General features: G+C 29.8%; 1 protein-coding gene across 4 annotated transcripts in view; it reads right to left on the reverse strand.

The window, feature by feature from the left end:
* LOC131842972 (ras GTPase-activating protein raskol) overlaps window positions 1-23,669 on the reverse strand; it is a 153,005-nt gene that overhangs the window by 95,162 nt on the left and 34,174 nt on the right. For 3 of the 4 annotated variants that reach the window (XM_059191558.1, XM_059191553.1, XM_059191552.1), the window contains 2 exons: window positions 15,640-15,761; window positions 1,514-1,703 (listed from right to left, as the gene is read on the reverse strand). In XM_059191558.1, coding sequence (XP_059047541.1) covers window positions 1,514-1,703; window positions 15,640-15,761 — 312 coding nt within the window. The remainder of the gene's footprint in view (window positions 1-1,513; window positions 1,704-15,639; window positions 15,762-23,669) is intronic. The other variant, XM_059191554.1, reaches the window with a different exon arrangement.

The raw sequence follows: 23,669 nt of genomic DNA on the forward strand, positions 1-23,669 counted from the left end.
TAAATAATAATTAAGCTGTAAATCAATTATACAGATCAATGAAATATTGAAAAGACTACAATTGTAATTTTGTGAACGTTGCTGCCGACCCAACATCATCTGTATCCCGTTCATAATGGGTAATGTACATCTGAAGATAGCTCTAAATCAATCCATTCACAGAGATATTTATATATTCTAAAATGCATGCCATAGAGTAGCGAATAGGAATACTACACTGTAAATCAATTATATTTCAGATCAAGTTAAATTACATTGGAGATAAGTTAGTCCAATTTTCAATTATGGCGCAATGAACGAGAGAGCCTTCGGGTGCTTCGGGTGATGTCAATTAAAAACGGAAGATCTAATTGTGACATATAACATTAGCATAATAACTTTATATATGTACCTAATTATATCTCTTTAAAAAGAACTTATAAACCTCTGTAACATGCAATAATGATCTTTTAACATATTTGCTAAGGTATCGACCTTTTCAACCATACTTCGGTATAAAAAGATGTTATAGGTATATAAGTAACTATGAATCGCTACTAGGACCAATGCGACAAACTGTTACATTGTATCGACACATGGTATTTTGAATTTGTACTAAATAACTCGAGTTCTTTAATAATGAAGATAATAAAAGGAGTCGCAAGTATGCAGTAGAGGCGTGAAGCTCGACTCATAATCCATTGGTGCCGGGTGGGTGCGCTGGAGCGTCACGGTAAGCGCCCTTTTGCCGCATTCGAACCGCTAGTTGCCGCTAATGACAAAACGTTACAGACGTTATAGCGATAATCTCAACTAACACTGCTTTTATGCAACTTGTGTTAAAAAGAAATTATACGAATCAAGATAGTTATACGACATATCGTTAAAAGAAAACAATGACAATTTCAAGGATATTGTTCAAGCGTAACCAGCATCTAATTAGTGTTAAAACTGTGCGAGCTAAAAATTTTACACTTGTTATGTACCTATTACTCTATGCAACCATATAATATTAGCTACATAAGAATATTAGACTACAGGCGCCATCTGTACGGTAAATAAAATTTATATATATTCCGCCATCTAGCGTGTAGTAGCAGAGATAAGTTTCTTCGAGAAGTTCGTGGAAGACATATTTACAATAACAGTCACTAGGTGGCGCTAGTGTGAGAGCAAGTAAAATGTTATAAACTGTAAATGTGCATTGCGGATATCTCGAAGACGGTACTTAAGCTACAATAACATATACTGCCGTTTAATACGGCATAGTTAATAATGTCATAAAGAAATTATAGAATCAAGATAGTTATACAAGCTAATATATATAGTAATTTCCACCCTGACAACTAATAATTCGAAAATATGGCTTTAACGAGAGTATAATCTAAATATAAATATAATAATAAAAAAATCGATTTGAGCTCTTCTACCAACTAAAGTAGGTAAAGGTAGAAAATATGAACATATACCGTTACAATCATTAATAATTGTTAATTTTATAATTAAAATTAATAAATTAAAAAAAAACACCAACCTTGTACAGGTAAAGCTTTTAACGAAACAGCATCCTCCTCAACGTCATCCTCCACTTCTTCTTCCGTGATAGAGGGCGGCGCAGCCCAACACCGGAGCCTGACCCCCGCAGTGCCAACTTGCCCGCCACTGTCCAGCCGCACGCGGGGTAAACTTCGTGATGTATACTCTCCGTTGTTGTTGGTAGCCTGCTGAGAATATATCATATTTTACTTTGACATAATTTTGAACTACCAATAATATGTGTATACAGAGTATTCTGAAACAACATAACAAAACAATAATTAAAATTTAGTGTACACTATACTATATCTCTCAGAGAGATATAGTATAGTGTACCATTAACTACAACTAAACTTCAATTTTGATGGTGTAAAGCACTTTCATGGCATCATACAGTCAGTACAGTTTCTATACTTCGTTACACTAACACTATTACTATATAATAGAGTCTAATAATGTTAACTATGTTTGAAATTTTTAACATTTTATTAATTCTCAAGTTGTATTGTAACTACGAAAATAAAAAAATATATAATTATATAGAATACAGTAAACAATGCCGTTTATTACTTTATTTATTAAATCATATTGTAATCAAAATATACTTTATTGAACAAACTGTACAGTATCTTATAATATCTTTGTTATGTAATGTAAGTCATTCAGATCACGAAGTCAAAAGTAATGTAGACCTACAAGTAGAAAAAGGTTTTAATCAATAGTAATAATGTCCGCATTGCAACGATAGTCCATTCATAACGTTCGTTTGCTTTAATCAAGGTACGAGATGAACGACCCGCATCTGCTATTGAGAGCCAGTTCCGTATATGTATTACATAGTATAGTTAACAAACAGTTAGAGATAACAAACAATATTTATTATTACGCAATTATATTTCTGAAGTCATTTTTCATTTAATGTCTATTTAACCAGGTTGAAGGAGTCGATAAGGATATGTAGCCAAACGGTAGATTATGCATAAGTTAATTGTATTAATCACTTCCATAAATCCAGGAAAGACTATCCGAAAAACATAGTGCCTCTTTTGTTAAAAGGCATTGAGATAGGCTTATATTTAGCAGTAGGTATGAAAAGCTGGTGGTATATTTAGGATAGGTAATATTTGTCATGCTTTCGAAATCTTACATTTATAATTCTCACATGTAGTTTAAATTTTAAATGTTTATGCAAACACTTAAGAAACTTGACACGATATTGTTTAACAAAAGCACACAAAATTAAAAAATGGTTAGTATGATAACGGAGATTATTCTATTGGATAAAATCCTTTTGAGATTTGTTATATGAAAGTTATAAGTTGAGGTTAATTTTCCAGAGACCACCTATAAAAGTGTAACTACAAATTACGAACACTTAGGCTAACGATCAGCTGTATCTAAGATATTATAGATTGCCCGTTCATTCATAGTAAGGTTGCTTTAATCAGTAACCATGCACGAGATGAACGACCGCATCCACTGGAAGCAGCTGCCGGAGCAGATAATAATGCAATAATTTATTATCTACAACAACAAGTAATATATAATTCATATTATGTAATATGTATTAGAAGATAACTTTTGTACAAAAAATTTTTATGATTACATTTTGTAATTTTATGAATGGTACATTTTATGTATAGCATGATGTATAAAAAAAACATTTAAAACATTTATGAAAATACGCGGAGATAAAAATTATAATTTATAGTTTTTTTTGTACACTGATATCATTGATCATTGAGATTAAATAAACAATTCAAATAAATCCGGTTGATAACCGTGAGAACAAACGTGTACAAATGCAGGCTTAGTGTAATCAAGGCGTTCTAAGCATATATTTTACAAGGTTTAAAATTCTAAACTATATATGAATTATCACATTTTGTGTATGTATTTTAATAAGAAAAAAATAAGAAGTGAAAATATACTCGCCTAAACCAATATAAATAATAAAATAGAGACAATAGTACTATGCATGATGAAAGTATATTGGTATATATATAATATCACAAAGTGTCAAGTCCATGACCTATACTATACAACCATGACATGTATTTCAGTGGCAGCAGTTACCATGATATTTATACAGATAAAAGACGTATTTTAAAAATATTTATATATATTATAAATATAAATATAAATATTAACGATATTTAAAAAATTACTTCATACTTTTTTTTACTTTATACATTTGGGAATCGGTCGTATTAAGGCTATATGAATATACGCATGCATATAAACGTTTTCTTCATAAATTATTAAGAATATTATTTATAGTTCTTTATCTTAGGCTATATTCCTTAATAAATATCAAATATTAAAAATAAATTAAATATAGAAAACTGAATAATAATATATGAAAACAATATAAAAACATGTTTGTCGGTGAAAAATAGTTTATTTACTACTCTTGGAATTGCGTCACTAATGTGAAAACTAGGTCTTGAACATATAAATCGAAATGGTAAATCAACCATCGGAAAACTCAAGATCGAGTAATCTTCAGTTTCAACTTATAAGGAAACAAGTAAGATGGTTATGAAATATACTTTATGCATGATATTGTTATAAACAATATTAATCTATGAATCACAAATTTCATCTATAAATAATATACATCTATGAATCATATAAACAATCCTATAGACTACATATTCTAGTAATTACTAAACTAATTTACGATTTCCTACCAGTCGTTTGTGCAGCTATGTATAAGTAATAATGCCATGTGACGGATTGTATAGTTGGAGCGTGACGCTACATTGATTTGTCAAATGATACCTGATACATTTAACACTGTTATTGTAAAATGTCCTTCTATTCCCTCTCTAATATGACCTTAATAACTATTTACAAAGAATTTATTTTGGAAGATTAAGAAATTATGAATTTGTTGAACCGACTTGGAAAAGAAAGAGATTCTCAATTCGGTTAAATGTTTTTGTGGTTGTTACGATTACGATATACGGGAGTAAAATCAATTAGTGAACAAATACTTTTTGTGTTAAATTTGTATCATATTTAGTCAAACTTCTGTCTGTCTGTCTGTCTTTTGTTCTTGCTAATCTCTGAACCGACTAGACCAATTTTGACGGGACTTTCATTCGTACTTAGCTAATATTTTAAGAATTCTATTTAGGCATATACATACGTTAAATTATATATATATATATATATTATACATAGCTTTTATTATCGGGATTTGCTATTTGGTTTACACTTTACTGTTTTAAGTAAAACCGTTAAGGCTACATTATCGGTAACCGGTTACACCGTTTTATTTATAATTGTAATGACTCCACTCTTTTAATATTTACCAAAGTATATGCATTTGTCATGTAAGGAATATAAAATGTGGCCCGTATTAAATACAGGTATAAAATAAATTCTATTTAATTAACTACTTTGGTGAGTCTTGTTACCACAAAAATAAAATTAAATAAACCTTAAAAATATAATGAAATTAATCATTAGTTATTACACAGCACTTTTATTCATTAACGTCAGACTTTATTTTCAGCGTAAGTATATGTCATAAGTCATAAAGGCATATGTTAATTAGAAATCGTTATTATCTGTTAATAGTTAGTAAATCAAAACTCAAACACTACTGGACCGTTCCTAATCAAAATACATATTTACATATATATACAGGACAACAACCAGCTTTTCGAATAAAAACAAAATATTCAAAATCGGTTTATATAGAAAAAAAATTAAAGACAGACAAAGAAAGAAAGACAGTCTAAGTCGACTGTAAAGATACCGATATTCTCTGTTTACTTCATTATTGAACTATTAGAAGTGTTTGTTAACAACTAAATTAAGTTCTTATGTTAGACTGTATATTCAATGCACACGCGCTATTAAATGTCAAGTGGCCATTTTACGACGTAAACGAATATGACCCAATTACAGCCAGACACTAAGCTATGGGTGAGCTGTTGAGTAGAAGAACAAAGACAAATTAAATAGGCAAACATCTAGTATACAGCAACCTTATAAATAGGTCAGAGAAAGCACCATGAAATTAGAAACGCCCGAGCTCGGCAACAAGTTAATGTTATAATCAGAACTTTACAACTGACAAGCGGTATGGCCGACCGCCGGAGTACATAACATACATAATAAAGGTTACAGATAAATTTAATACCATAATTGATATATAGCACAGCAAATATGATACATAATACAATTTACATATATTGAATATTTACTACATTTTAAACACAAACCAAAAGCCACAACTTATTTTAGAGTTCCTATCTACAATAATATAAAATATGGAAAACATAAAACAATTATGCAACACAGATAGCAACAATCATAGCAAAAAATAAAACGTAATGGCCGTAAATGAATTTCTCATATTTACACAATACATACTTTGCATTTTTTCTCCTGTCCGATATAAATTACAAAATGATACAATACATTATGGTTTATTAAATAAAGACACAAATAATATAAATATCGGATTATATCAATATTAGGATTAAGTACACAATATTACGGTGATATCTTGGCTGAACCTACTTTGCCATAAAAAAGTCAATAGTATTTGTCAAATGCGCTGATGTCACTTCGTATTCCAGTTTGAGCCCTAGCGGTTTATTGAGGACAGTAATGTTGGTCGCTCGCTAACTCTTGATTGTGACAAGTTAGCACTGCCACTACCAAACATCTGCTTATTCATTTAAACAAACGTTCATATCATTATTTTCATATTTAAATGAACTAACGTAATTTTAAAAATATCTTCGTAAAACATACTCGTATTTACAATCACTTTTAGAAACCAAATATTTTATAAGATTTTTCTCCAAGATACGGATAATAGGATTTTTTTGTATTTATTATATATTATATATATATATATGTAGTTAATTATTCATTTATAGTTATAACAAATACCTTCTTCTAAGTAAAACTTCCTAAAATGAAATGTATTATTTAAACTATAATTATAGCATAACAGTGAGAATGGCAGGCTTACAAAGCCACTAAACTATTCGACAAACCTAGTAGTCCAACTCCAAAAACCGTTAACGAAATTCTACTATAGTATTGGATATATTGCTTATTTACAACCTGATATTTGAAACCAATGTCAATGTAATAGTAGTCAAATATAGAGCCACAGATAAAGCTAACATTTCACGCTCTAGTGTCTATCACTATCCACAAGAGGAGACACTGTCAGTTAATAGAAAATCATCATCATCTTAACTAGTAACGCTCACGGTAAATATCAACTTTTTTGTTCATCGACATATCATATTGTCTACTACTAAATAATAGTGATAAGTGGATAATTTTAGATTGTCTATTACCTGAAGCAAATATGAACATTACAATAAAGAAAACTGCCACACTTTGGCTTTAAGGAGCTTTTTATTATCTAAATTAAGCTTCAATAAATATGTAATTATTATTAAATATTAAACTATTATAATTAACTTTATTTTAATTTACTAAATATAAGGAATATTCCCAAAATACCGAACGCAAACTATAGGAATATTAGATAAAAAAATATCTTCACTCTCGTATAAAAAATAGACATTAAAAAAACTGTAATATTTTTTTCCTACTGACAAAAAAACCTTAATTTGACGGGTTTTATTTGTATGTTACATTTATGTGTGTGTATTTGTATGTGCATGTTTTTTGCGGCAAATAAAAGTTGGTATATATCATTTAATTGCATGGGTGGAAAATAATTGAACTGGCTTTAAAAGTCAACGAACCTGACTAATAAAACAAAGACATAAAAATCCAACGGTCCGACATGCAATTGTATGAAAATTATTTAAAGTGACCGTACACACTCGGTAATAAAGTTTCACTTGCAATTGTAAGTTACGACGGTGCGAAAAATAGCTTTACCATAAAACTTGAAAGTAAATAAAGTGATGCCTAAATACACTACGCCAATATATAAAATAAACCTTTCTTGGACTAGTGCAACGGGAGACAATATACAGTGTAAGTAATGGAAATTTGCTTCGTGTGTATATATGAGTATGTCTGACAGTTCACATGTTTACTCGTTACAAGTTAAAAGAACACTCTCCTCGACCTTAAAATACATTCAACCATGAATAGTAAATCATGAATCTTTATGGATAAACAATCACCTGTATACGGACGATTTGTGGAAACTGGCGTGAATTTAATTTAATTTTTTTGATCATTTAATTGAACATAATAAAACGAATTCTAAACATCCGCATCGATTTGAATGAGATAAAGTCATACGCGTGGATTTGAGAATGATATTTTCAATGCATTGTATCGGATTGCATAATGCACACGTGGCCGATAAAGTCGTCATCTCGATGCCGTTATAGAAATACCTGTTTATTAACATACTTCCGTGCATTCTATGTCACCAAAGTAGGCTTAGGCACGGTCGTTTTCTCGAATTAATTTTTATTGACCAGGGAATAGTATAGATAATGCCACCTTGCAAATAAAACATGGAAAGAAAGCGGTTTAAAAACTGAAGACAAAAAATTTCACTTAAGTGGAACCTGATATTTACATGCTTTTATAAAGTCACATTTAGATACCGTGTTAGACATGTCAATAAATAATTAAAACATATAATAAAAAACACCAACATAAATATTTCCTTCCAAATATTGTACAGTTATCGAAACCTCAATCAAAATCTAGAAAATTGTTAATAATAGCTTAAAGAAGGAATGCTAATATTTGTCTCTGGATTAGTTTAGATATAATATAAATATAATTTAGAAGCTATAACGGAGGTAACATCCTTACTATTGTGAAGTGATAATTGTGCTCCTAAATAAATTAAAAAATAGATATGTTTTTTAATAAACCGTAGGCGCGTTTAAAATCATACTGCAATATAATACCAGTTTACGTTAATGTTAACTAAAAGGACTATTCAGCTACATACCTAAGCAGTAATTTCACTATTTAAAACTAGTTGGATCTCTAGCTAGATTATATAGATAGATAGATTTGTAGCTAGCATTTCAATTAGAACATTTCAAATGAAACAAGGTTGATATTCAACACCGGACATCACTTCTGGCAACTTGTTTATAATTTACCTAACCTTTGTTCTTTTATTATTAACCATCCACATAGTTTAAACAAATATAGGTACCAATATATTTTTATATATTCTAAATTCTATTATATTCAATGTATTCTAAAAGCTTAGAAAGAAGGCGTACTAAGTTTTCACATGCTTTTAAATAATTCTACTAGATTACTTTAAAGCATGTTAAAATATTAGATTCGACCATCAGGGGATAAAAATAATGACCAAAAACGTAAGTAACGATGGCTTCACGTAATCTACACACATCAATAACCTCATTGATTTGCAAAGCAATTTAAAACAAATAACATTAAAGAAAATTCAATATTTACTTACATATATTTAGATGTTAACTCTCTTACTCAATTATTGACATTTAAAAGTAACTGAACGTTTACATAATCAAGACATTGAATATTAAAGTATGTAAAACTTTCAGTGACTCATTTAGTTACCATCTGGATATCATATTATGTGTACCTACGATCAGATCTAACTATGCAACTAGGAATTTACCATTAAATTATTAAAACAAGTTTACTAAGTAACTTATCTAGTATATAAAATTCTGGTGTTGCGATATTTGTTATTAAACTCTTTCGAAACGGCATTACCGATTTTTATAAAGATTTGTGTGTATATCGGGTAGGTCCGAGAATCGGCTAATGTCTATTTTTTACCCCTTAATGATAAGGGTGACCAATCCCAATATATTTTATAAATTATTTGTCATTTTATTATGATTTAGCATTGAAAAATATGTACTCTCCTAAATTTTCTGCCTTCTGTCAACAACCCCTATTTTTAATAGTGATATTAATTTATATGGCAAAACAACATATGCGGGGTCAGCTAGTATAATAATAAATATTTATAGCTGTATTTAGAGTAGGTACTTATTTTAATGGAATCTTGGTTATTACCGAAACAATTGTATCGACAAAACGAGGTCATAATAATTGCTGCAGATATGCAGGTGAATTACTAAATAAGGTTTATTATATGAAACGTATTATTATTTATTCCAAACGTACTATTTTGATTTCGTTTATAATATCTTTAAGGCTCTATATTTTATTTGAAGAAAATAGAAAAATCACAGATAGTAGAATATAAAAATAAGAAGGTAAGATAAAACATTGAATTTATTATGTGTCTCTATTTCTCAATTCTATAGCTAACGTATTTTCACTTATTTTTTATATAATTACGTTATTGTTATACCAATTACTTATATAGAAATAATAATTATTTTATAAAAAAACTACTGTCCAAAAATCTATTCACTGTTATATAACATATTGAGATAAAATGTGTTCCATCCGAATTTGTCATCTATTTGGACAAAATTATTAACGAATATGCACGAAAGTGGCCTTTTTATGGAGAATTATTGATTTATATTAATAAATAAATATTAATAAAATAAAAAAATAAATATACCTTAGAGAACTATTTTTAAACATTAGTAACTATTATTGTAGGTCTGTTTGAAAATTATAAAGGAATTTTTAGCAATGTTTTATATAATATTCCTGGCATTACTTCAGCTTCAACATTGATACTAACTAAGTAAATCGTGAATTGGGTTAGAAATGGAGGAAAATTGGACAGTAACTCACACTCACAGTTAGTTTGTCCTGTGCCAATGTATCAAGTGTCGGGGAAATATCATAAAGGTCAAACTGATTCAAAAATACTTTAAGTAAGTATCACACAATTATAATGTAGAAATACGAAATTTGGTGGGATTCGTCGCCCATTGTGATGGTCCGACGCGCACATGCAAATGATCTCTTACACCATGACATCATCACATAGATTATTCATAGGTACCTACTGTTATAATTTCAACCATACTACTCTAATTCGTAGAACCAAAATAAATGTGTCATATTAAATACACTCGAAGTAGCAATTTATAAATTTAGATCTGTTTATACAAAGTCGATTGTTGAGAAAATCCATTAAGTCAAACCAACATTCTGTTGACAGAGACAATTATCTGAATAAGAAAATTTTGCGTAATTTTCTACCTTGTACAATATATTAAAGATACCTTGATTTTAGAAATTGCACAGATTTGCAATAATTTATTTTCAGATTAATGAATAATATTTAAACTTAAAATGAGACCAGACCATTTTATTTTATATATTATATAAATATTAGTACATGATTAAAATTTCCATAAGAAAATTATCACGAAATCTAATTTGAATACAATTTTTAAAAAGTAAGCATGTTTTTTTATTTGAGAACTAATTGAATCTATTAATGTCATTTTTTTAAATTGCAGTTAAAAAAAATCAGGTATCAACTGTTTTGATATCCATTATACCTGCTTCTATTTTTCTTTAAATAGTTACTTGTGTCTTTATGTTGAAAAAAGACAAATAAAATATTAGAGACAATTATATTGTCGCGAGTCATTAATAAGTAATATTCATTAATTACTTTATCAATATTTTTTATCTATTACATCATTAAATAAACAAACTCTGTTATTTTATTTAAAGGTAGTTCGATAATATTATCGTCAAACTATTTCGGATTAAACTTCTTAGTGTGTTCAAAAGGTCAAAAGCTCAGTTCCCAGGCCGAGTACGATTTGCTTTTCAGAACAGGTTGTGAGATTAACTATCAAGTAGTCGCGAGTGTAACACCTTTTATAGAACAAATAACCTAAATAAAAGGATTGGTTATACTAAGATATAACAACAACACACAAAATAATTTGTACAATTGTATTTTATACTGTCTGAATAAAAGAACAACGTAGAATCAAATATCTAAGCCTGAAATATTTATTCCGTTAAATCTGAAATAGCGTAGGGTACATTCATTTTATATACCTGTACATTGGCCACCAAGAAATGAATAGTTGGCAATTGGCAAAGCATCATACATCATTGCACAACAGAGAAGAAGCCTATACTCAACAGTAAATAGATGTGGGTGTGGGATGATCATGGTGATAAATTATAAATACTTGCCTAAAACTAATAGGTATATGTATATAAATTCATATCGACTGCAAGATTTATGTATGTTAAATAGTAGGCGACGTTTAATTGTTTAATGTAGTTCAATTAAGTAACGTACTTATTACAAGCTCACAGTTAGTATTCAGTAATTAATTAATGCTTTACAAAGGAATTTATTAAAGATGTATGTATCGAAGATCTTCAATATATACCTAAGTATATGTCAGGTATATGGATTGTATTCATCGTATAATTATACGAAGAATATAATCTATATACGTAAACTATAATAATGATGATAATGAGCAAGCTAGCATAAAACTACAATGAATATAATACATACTGACAAAATCACAACACTACCTTACCTTCCGATCCACATAGAATCCAGGAAATGACTGTCCGGTTGCGTGTAAAAAGACAAATTCATGTTAATAATTTTATATAAAAAAAAGACGCTGAGCTACAGACATTGGTATTACGCAAATTAGAAATAATATAATAAAATGCGCATAGAATGAAATGTTATGTATTCCTACGTTAATATTATTTGGTTATTATTTATTAATATTATAATAATTTGTTATCATAGATACAGACTTGTGTATTATTAAAAGTTGTATAAGAATAATTAGAATTACAAAACAAACAACAATTCTGTTATAGGTAAGAAATATATAATAATTCTAAATTATAAACGTAAATATATTTTAAATGACAAATAAAACTCAATTTCTAATCGTTTTTTGAATATCTAGTATCTACATACATTAGAAATGTCCACCACCACCCTACAGCCCTTGTATCTTATTGCGATGCTGATTTTTTTAAACACTTTTCTCTAGCTCTTTAAGTATGCTAACTAGTTATGCCTTGACTTCGTATATAGTCAAAATTAGAAAATCATACAATTTTGCACTAAAATTATAATGAGCTAAGTCGAATTGACAACTTATTTTTCTCTCAGTTTACTATGTATATGCATACAAGAATATGATTTAGAAGACTGAGTTTAACATAATTGTCATATGTGATATGGAAAAATTTAAAGATAATTTTCATAGGTGTAGATTTTCAGAAAAGTATAACATTGCGATTACGTCATGTAACATTCTATCATAGTAATCAATCAGGTAATTCCGAGATGTACTAAAAACGTCGTTCATCTTCGTGAGAAGCGGAACGCAGCCATTCGCATTTCCGTCCGTATTGTTCGAAGACATCCTGCCTAAGAATAACAACGACACGTACTCAGTGCATTTTTACTGCTTCCACTTTATCATCATTAAATTTATGAGTGCTGCATGCTCTACGATGGGTTCGTTACTCCACCCTCTATTTCTGGCTAATGGCAGAAGTGTTTTTTCTGGTTTCTGCAGACATACCATTGTATCTTTATTAATAATATTCTAATTATTATTGGATGAACTTGTCATCACTATTGTTTAATTTATTTTTCGTTTCAGAATTCGTATTTATTTACCTATATATCTGATTAAGATTCCAGGAATAAACACATAATGATCGGAAACTAATAATCGTATACAATAAAAGAAAAATAATTAAGTAAATAATATTACTAAACTTTTCTCTATCTATACATGGAAGATTTTTGAGAAAAGCTATAATAAGGGGATTATATCAACGTTCCGCTTGTTTCTTTGTTAGTGCTAATATAAAAAACGACTAAATATCTTAAGCTCATATTGTTGGTATTATGGACAGCTATCGAACTGTTTGTAAACTTACTGTCAAAATTATGGCGTAATATGATTGATCAGTTGTTACCAGATTTTTACAACCCACTCAAAATATACATACGTATCTACATATGTCAAAAAAATATGATCTTAGTAGTTGAAATTAGTAGTTGCTGTCCTCCTATTTTCAAGACTGATAGTAACTAATATCATAAATATGATAGTTTGTTAAAATTTCTAGATTGATAATCAATCATATTTAAAGTACTGGACATAATTGAATTACGGTTTTAGACCACATGCTACATTTTATAATTATTCACGCTGTAATATTGCTGGTTAAGACTGTTAAAAAATAATATTCGTAATTCAAAATCGATCATTATTAATATCTCTATAAAGCAGAATGTACAAGTAAATTACACGGCAAACATTATAACATCATTAAAGTATGTTTTGATTTCAAAGTGCAAAACATACTTCAAAGCATAAAGTAACTCTCGTCATAAAGAAATTAAATTCTCATTCTAAAGATCATTCGTCTTCATATCTGAGGTAGAAAGCCCTTGAAGTGGTTGCTTTTGAATTTTGATTTACTGTAAGTGCCGCCGGAGCGACGCGCCCACGTCGCAAGCTTTGTTCTTTGATTGTGGGCTGGCGACATCGATTATTTCTCAGCACAGACAATATATTTTTATTAGTGATTTAATATTTTAAAGTAGTATAGTTACAGAATAATACTTCTTGATTATTAGATATTTTTATTAAAAATTACTTATTTATTGCCCTATACATATACATAGTCTTCAGTCCTAAAACATTAATAACTATTTTTATATGCATTCATATATATATGACTATATACTACTGTTAACATTTAAGAAATAAGGAAAGTTTTAATTGTAAATAAAAGTTAAAATAAAATAATAAAGTCTTTGAAGAAATTTGATTTGATTTATATTCAGGAGTTTTAAAATCTATTTGTCTGAAATTAATTAATACTTCTTTTAATTTCCACTCATAATAAAATTTTATAATCTGTAAAATTTGGCCTAATACGATTTTATGATATTATTAAAGTTTTATTACTATGCGATAAGTTTGGACAACTTGGAGATATAATAACTAGTGATATACTGAATCAATTCTAGCTGATGATAAAAATCGTAGTATACGTTTCTTTAGTCAGTTAAATGACTCACTTCAAATAATAGTAAATTATAGCAGATTCACGTCAAAGACATTACTTTGGTCAGCAAGATCTTACTTTGCTTAAGAAAGCGGAACCAATAGAGAGTTCTTAAATCAAAAATGTAACTTATAATTTGTTTAAATACATGGCTCTGTAGAAACAATAAATGAATGAACGAGCACTCATGCGTAGACTATACTATATTTATATACTTGTAACATATGTGCAGTATAATATATGCGAAAGTACCACTGAATTACAATATATGTATATTTAAGATAAAATATGTATACTGTTGGGTACGTATGTATGTAGTAAAATTGTTGCGTAACTTAATCATCTATACGACGTCGTCTTATTTTAATTTTTCTACGATACGAGGAATTATGCTCTCGTTAGCGCGTAGAAAATTTGCACATATATAAATAAATGATAGGTAGGAGTTTAACATCGTTTATTCTATTTATATTAAGTTTATTTTGTATTTCTATTTAATTTATTATCTCTGAATAATTACTTCCATAACTTAAGTTCAATTGAATCGTTTTATGATGAAACTATCGAATAAATAGTATCTATAAAGAAAGTAAGTAACAACACTGTACAATAAAAAACAAACGTATAAACTTTAAGAACCCCATAAGCGTTACGCTCTATTGATAGCAAATTGAGTAATTATAAATATTTATTGTCGGTTTGATTACAATCGCTTATCATGAAATGACCAATACTATTTAGCTTACTCATAAAACATACTTACATAGGTAAATAATTTTAAACAGTATTTTTAAAAAATATTCATGTAAAACTCAACTGTATTTAATATTCTATATTCAAGTTAACAGCGTTATTGCAATCTTTATTTGTATATAATGCGAATGGAGATTGGTATAAGCTGAAGGCCTACCTGATGGTAAGTGGTAACCATGGCCGATCTACGATCGATTGCATTCTATACATATAAATTAACAAGTGGCAACACAAAGTCAACTAATCTCCGTACGCCAATTTGTCAGACTCATCAGCCTGATCGGTCAAGGGCCATATCAATTAGGCCCTGTTCAAGATTGTGAGCAAGCTACTACCAAGTATACTTAAATACTTAAAATAACCTAATACTTAACGCATAGAACAAGTAGAATAGATATTACGATTACTCACAGCGAGTTCTTCGCTGGTGTACGAGGTAAGGGTCCGCCGGTCTTGCTGCAGAACGCAGTAGAATGGTTCCCAGGACGCCGGCACCCCTACCGCTGCACCGCCCACAGCACTAGCAGCAACATCTGTTGACAAAAATATTTAAAATTAAATTGAGATGCCATGTAGTCTCACACTACACACTTTTAAAATTAAGATTTTAATTTATGTAAATGTAATGGCAAACAAGCTGACGGACCACCCGAGTAAGTGGTAACCGTCGCCTATAAACATTAACAGTACTATAAACGCTACGTTATCACATACCACTCATTTGTTGCCAAAGTACTGAAGGACTAAGATTTCATACCATAAGATTCATACTTCTCCTGATTTTTCACTGCATTATCTAAACTATCAGCCGAAACACAACCTACAAAGTGTTGTCCATGCAGATGACTTTTTACAGTCTATTTCGTAAAATAAACCGCATCAAATTGGACCTATCCGTCAAGGACCTATGATGTCACAGACAAATATAAAGTTATACACAAATCACTTATGTCTGCTTAATCGAAATATATTTTAATGATTATTTATTTTCTAATTGACAGGGTTTACTCGTGTGTTTGGATACAGGATTGCAATACACCGTAATGTAAGAAAGAAGAGAGTAGAGAACATAACTCTATTTTATTTCTGCACATAAAGTAGTCTATCCGATCTGAAACTGGTATCAAGTAAAAGTGTCTATGAACATACATTATGAAAACGGATCGTTATGTCCAATGTCTCAAACAAATCCATAGGATAACTAGATTAGTTGTATGTTTTTGTATATGGGTAATAGCAAAACGCGCCGTAAGTAAGAGATTTTTTCACTGTTATTATTACGCAATTCATTTGTCCTTAATTCATCATATTTTAATGTGTTAAAATTACGTAACTTTAATTATAACCCAATAAAGTTTTACGTTGCTTTATTGCAAGTTGTGAAAGGGAGTCGTACACTAAGTACTTACCACACAAAAAACAATATATCAGGTGATACAAATTTAATAAATTGCATATAATAATTTAAAGCTCAATACACTACGTACAAGGTAAAACAAGGTGCAAATATTTGTTATAACATAGACTTGGTACGAACATAACGATAACTTATAAATTCGTTACGAGAAATGTTACATACAGGTCAGAATAAACGCAATAGTTTGCTAGTTACAAAAATTTCACAGTATAACCATATACTAAATAATATAGTCATATGTTTTTTAGGATTAATATGATAGCTGATAGTAAGCGTTGTATACTGCCTTTAGAAAGGTACGAATACATGATATTCATAATGATATACCTATACATATAGAATCGAAAAAACAGGTGTGGTATAAATATAACGTATCTTCAGTGTATCTGTGCATCTTTCTGTAGCATCACATGGCTCCGAAACGGATGGATCGATTTTTATTTAGCGTTTTTTGTTTAACAGTTGATGGGGTCGTAATGGTTCTTGGCTATAATTTATGAATAGTATTCAGTATACTTGGCTATAATTTATGAATAGTACATATATTGCAAAACTGTATTTAGGTGTTTGAAGAGAGTTTACATTTTTTTTAATTATACTTATCTAAAATCCACCGAATAGTCCAATTATCTTATATAATTTAAGCTACTATGGATTTCATAAATACGAAAATCACAGAAGACGCAAAGGGCTGCAGTTATTCAGTAAGAAGCGTCGTGAGGACAATGACAGTAATTGAACCACTTATTGAGCTCATAAAACTCCACAATACGACGCCGCGTGCTGTTACATGGATTAATATGGTTCATTTAATCTATTAAACAACGACTCATATACTGTCAGACAAAGAAACCTACTATATAATCACAAATTTAATCAAAATGTACTTTTAATTTAATTTTAATTTCTTGTTATTATATATATCGACAAAATCAATTCCCGCTAGCCGAAGTTCCAAAAAACAATGTAAATATTTTTCTTTACATTAAGTAGAATATTACATTAAAAGGCTTCGATGTTGGATTTTTATATATGTAACTAGATTCATGTATGTAGATATAATTAGTTAGAACTGCTTCTTGATATTTATCCCGGAGTAATTCTTGAGTTCTTTTATTATGTTATTTGAATCGTCTGTAAATGATATAAAGTTTTATAAATATGAAAAAGTTTCCGCCTACAAGTTGAAATAATATTTGTGCAGACAATAAAGAACTCAAACCTTGAATCACAACATATCGAAGGTACGGTTAACAAATACATAATATTATACATTAATAAATAATTGTATTCACGTTTTTGACATAAATTCAATTATTTGATATATAATTATTTGGTACATATTTTATGTGTTCCTAAACTCAATGAATAATTATTTTATAAAATATTTAATGTTGAATTTCGCCATTTTATATATATTCTAAGCTGCGTTTCTATAATAAGAAACATGATATTATCCATATTACGTTTCTTATTATTACAAAAAGCCTACATCAAGTTGTGGCTCTTTAGACCACGTCGTGTTTCTAAAATAGCCGCCAGCACCCAGTCACTATCTTCGGCTCAGTCACGCACGGACAGCTTACATCGAGATGTAGCCACACCATTGGATATACCACATGGCGAGATTTAGGCTTTTGTTAAATTTTATCACATCTAATACTACATTGAAAAAAAAATGCTTCAATTTACGTATCGTACATTGTATTAATATGAACATAACATATATTGCAAAACTTGGTCACGAATTGTTATTGTGTTATACAATTCTTATATAACAATTATACACATACACGCAAAGTCATCGTTAAAATATTTTTCTAAGCCACATGTATTTTTTATGTCACATGAAGTATATTTTTATAAGTATAACAAAAATGTACTTTACAATTATAAGGTACTCTACTACTTGATTACTACACGAACCCAATAATCCTTGATTCAGTTCCTTTGTTCCGCATTTCTATAAAAATAAAAACACTCACGGCTTTATACCTGAAGGGCGAACATAAATATCGGTAAGTCCGATTAGTGCGAATTAACCTCACGCACCGATGCGCGTGTATTTCAGACAGTTATAAAATATATTCTTTTAATTGATATTGCTGTCCATAATTATTGCATAGCTATGATACTAATACTAAATTTTAATATCACAAGTGAAGCGTATACATTTTTAAGAAGATTAGTTTGGTTTGGACCTTTACTTGTTACGTAAAAGACTAACTATTTCAACGGTAATTAAATATAGATAAATAGTTACAATAAGCATTTGTATCAAGATAAATTGACTATATCACTTTAATTACAGAGTCGTGTTTATTTTATTGCCTCACACAGATAGGATCTATAAATCAATTTTGAGATCAGCAGTCAACTGATAATGCAAGTGGCACCTTGTTAAATCGCGCTAGAGGATAAGATTTAATGCACTAAAAACAGTTTATAACTGCTCTCCTGAGCAAGTCTTACTTGGTTGGTACAACCGGCCTTAAATATTATACAAAAGATCAACTGACTAAAGGGAAAATATTAAGGAGTTTTAGCATGACTATTATATTGGTTGTTGTAATACAAAATGTACATATCTAATAGTCTTTAAAGACATACGCAAAAGTAATATTTATAATCATACCTTTTAAATAAATATTGGAAAGTATCAATGTTAAATGAACAAATAGACAATTACAAAATATTATGGTTAGTATTTTGCAATTATCAATTTGTTTAATAGCGCTATGTATTCTATGCCGTGTTTCTAATTCAATCACTATGACTGTTTGTACTCTTTTCCTTTAAAGGTATCTATGATCCACAGGGAGCATCCCTGTGGATCTTAGATACAGTAAGTCAGTAGGTGAAACTAAACGTAAACTTAAATTAGTCATGTCATATTGATCAAGCAGGTAGTTCTAAAAGCTTGCCTTATACAGCCAATAACAATCTAGGTCTTATGTATCAGGATCTTGTTAGTCACAGTCACCACAGATTGCTAATATAATTAATTACTCCAACAAGATAAAAGGCAACAAAGAAAATATTGCCACAATGCCATTAATACAATCTTCAGAAGGAATTAAATGAAAGGTTAAGATAATTAGACATCAGAAGATAAATATAATATAAACTGCAACCCGAGACTGGATTTGGTTTAATTATATTCTTTGATATCTCTAGATGCTTTTAAGTAACCGTATACGTATTTGTAAGTAGATAGAATAGAAAGCATGTTTAAAATAACTTCAGAAACCAGAACCAAGAGACGAATACCACCGCGTGGGAGGCCGCAGGCGGTACATCTTTGCAGTTAGTCCACCTCTCATACCAATGAGCTAGCAGAATTGCAAAATAAGTATGAATATCCTCGCCGCCTCGGGATTGATTTTTTTTCACTTGCTATCAGAGTTCGCAACCAAACTAATTAATTTTCGCCTTTAGTAAATTGATCAAAACTATGACTATTACCAAATTACACTTGTCAAAAAAGACTTATTCTCATAATTATTTGCTGAATTTGTAAAAAGAAAATTCTAAGCAATAACACTCTTACCCATAATTTATTAAATATCTGCTTATATTCAGACTAACTGTGAAATATTTATAATATAAATGGTTTTACAACCAAAAATGAATACCACCTATAAATTTTTACCACCGATTATTACCTCTATTTGAATCAATCTTAATTATTTTAAGGACAATAATTACATCTCATAACAAAGTTTCTCACGACTAAGAATATAAATTACTTCTTAGATGATATTATCGTTAGTCGTCGTCCCTGAAAATGTTTCGTAAAACTTCATCAGTATTAAATGGTCACTAGTTTATCGTGCGAGTAATGTGTTTCATTAGGCATTAGATCATTTGATTCTCACAGTACTTAATTATTAATATTCTTTGGTACAAAAGAAAAAACCCTTCATTGTAATCTTAAAGGTCACTTGTCCATAGGTAGCATGGGGCGTCAGGGCGTCGCCCTATGTAATGCCGGTTGTAATTATTATTATGATTACACATTTCAGACCGTGACTTTTATATATGCGGACTCGTGTTATTGTCCGAATTATACAGATTATATTATAAAACACATAGGTTGCAAGAATATTATTAATCAATTTGTATTTTTACATATATGACGTCAACATTACTTTTTACACTACATTTAGTCATTAAAAACTAAAGTAGGTATAGAAAAACACACAACTGTATTAGATTCCACGTGAATGAAGACGAGCATGTCTTAAGTCGTTCTGTTTCGTATTAGGTATATCATCCACCACACACCCACATAGATACCACAGAGATATCATCTTCCGTTTGCTGTATTAAGAAATATGTATACATGTGGGTACTACGAGTATTAGACACAAGTTGGTCATCCATGGCGCTGTTCATGTAATAGGTGATTAACTGCCATTTCAGTCCAATTTCATACATAAAAAAATCTCTAATTGAAATTCAATTATAAACCTAATCGTTGCTTCAACAATTGCTTTTAATGATAAAATTTGTTTTTATGAATTGATGGCAGTTTTGTGCTTCTCTACCAAGTAGTCAACAATGTCTTAATTGTTTCGGCCAATAAATAGTATGTGTAATGTTATATTTCAATGACATTGTCCTCAAGACAGCCAAGCTATAGTATTTAGGATTTAATGTTTGCGTCAGATAGACTGTATATTTCTTGCTTTCTAGAAGACGAGGTTATTAGTTTATTACTTCATAAGACTTCGACAGCTTAATCTACTACATAATATTCATTATACAAAAGTATAGACAAAAGTTACTTTTATCCAAGTTAATGTATCCTGTTTATACGAACGAAACCGCGAGTAGAAACTAGTAAGTAGTATAACTCATAACACTGTATAAGAGTTCTCTCCGAATCACTTATTTATGCATTAAGAACAATATAAGCTTCCCGCCAAACTGATTGGTGCGTGGGTGACTATCTTATGAATGGAAGAGAAAAATATAGCTTTTTGGCATTTAAATACGTAGGTAGAACTATAGACACATCATACGTGTCTGAGAAGGCATCAGCATATACGACACCGTGCCCTGAATGCAAATGATCAACTTATACAGTATCATATTCTTTAAAATGCTTTAGAGCTTACTACACAAAGAACTTTGATTGTTAGTGTAGTTCTTTTTATCTAATTATTATTGTGACACAATACCTCATCTTTGTTTAAGTCTATTTGCCTTTTTGTTACCTTTTCACGACTAAATTGATCTTAATGAAATTTGACGTGAAAGCAGATTATATCACGAATACGGCCATAAGCAATCTTTTATCTAAATGACAGCCGATGAAATCGGAGGTAACATCTAATCTAACATCATATTTATCTATATATAATATTTATGTTATAGAATTTTAAAAATACTTGATACATACAGGTCAGTTTATAAAGTAATTTATGGACTAGTTTATTTAATTTATATAATAGTATTGATGCCCTAAATAAATTAATGATTATTCTTCTTGCTATACCCATCCTATTTATTGTAACGTATGGTTCTACAGACGCATCCGCAGTGACCCTGCTGTCGATTGAGGGAAAGTGGCACAAATTAGTAGCACAATTAAGGCGTGACCGGTCTTAACACATTGCTTTTATAACAAGCTAAACTCTAATAAACGTTACAATGAGCGGCAGCGGCCATATAGTTGTTAAACACTTTATATTAATTGATGCCGACGTTGACTAAGAAACTATATTAAATGGACTTATCTATTTATTATATCGTGATTCCTTATATACAAAAAAATGTTTTTAGGACCTACATTCACAAATTTTGGAATTAATTTACAGTTGGAATTAATTAAGTTTTATTTTCTTCTCTCTTGTTTAGTTTCTTCCAGCCAGGAAGAAACAATTTACAAAAAACTTATTTTAACATCGTGTTTTTACATGCGTATTGCTGCAATTACAGTTTACAGTCCTGTGTTTTTTATTGTAAAAGAAAAATTTGTTAAATTAATTTACAGTTCCGTAGTACAGTTATATCAGATACTCATACTTATACTCAACTTGCTCTTATTACCCAGAAATCAACACAATACGTACTTCAATGTAAATTATCAACAAATGCAATACAGTTCCCATAATACATGGTTGACGTAATAAAGATGCAGTATTGGATAACACGCGTCTATTATTTTACAGCGGAAACCCCACGACCTCAGCTGATTACCCATACCGTACCATCTGTGTACCCAAGACTACAAACTGCTTACAATGTGTCTAATTCGTAGAACATATAAATTGAGCATCATTAATTAGAGTATTTTTATCTAAAACTAACGCCACGGGCCACGGGCTTTCGTAATTACTCGAAATTACTTGAAAATATAAAAGTAACATAATACCAACCTTTAGAGAATTGAACTTTGAGACTAGTTTTAGATAGAAAATCGAATAAAATTACGGTATATATAGATACTTATGCAAAGTTATTACAAGTCTGAAATAGCTTTTGCTTATCATACGGTTTAATTTCTTCCCTTTTCTTACTAGTCACAAAAGAAATTATGTATATACATGTACCACGAAATTACTATACAATTAATAAAAATAGGGCTATTTTAATTTTAGGCTTCTTATAAGTCGAATAATTTTGGGCCATTTCGGTACTCATGAAATATGACAATATGAGGATGAAATCTTAGCCCGATTTCAGTCAGTCAAATTATCATGAAGTAAGTTATAAACTAATACCTAGGTATACATCTGTATAAATTAATGGTTAACAAGACAGAGACCATATTAATTTTAGTTATAATAGATTTTTAATTAATCATAAAACATAAAAATCTCATGTCAATAAAAGATTTTATTTCGCATAATGACGTGAGCAGCCTAAGTGTAGTGAACTTACAGTATGCGGACTTGCCAGGCAAGTGATAAATGCAGGCAGAACAGGTGACTAAGGCGCGTGCGCAGCATCGAAGCAGGTGCTGATAGCTGACATTTGAAAAGTAGGTATTTCGAGGGTCAAGAATGCATGGTCA

This window comes from Achroia grisella, unplaced genomic scaffold, assembly GCF_030625045.1.
Source record: "Achroia grisella isolate CSIRO2021 unplaced genomic scaffold, CSIRO_AGI_Agris_v1 utg2671, whole genome shotgun sequence".
Taxonomy (NCBI): Eukaryota; Metazoa; Arthropoda; class Insecta; order Lepidoptera; family Pyralidae; genus Achroia; species Achroia grisella.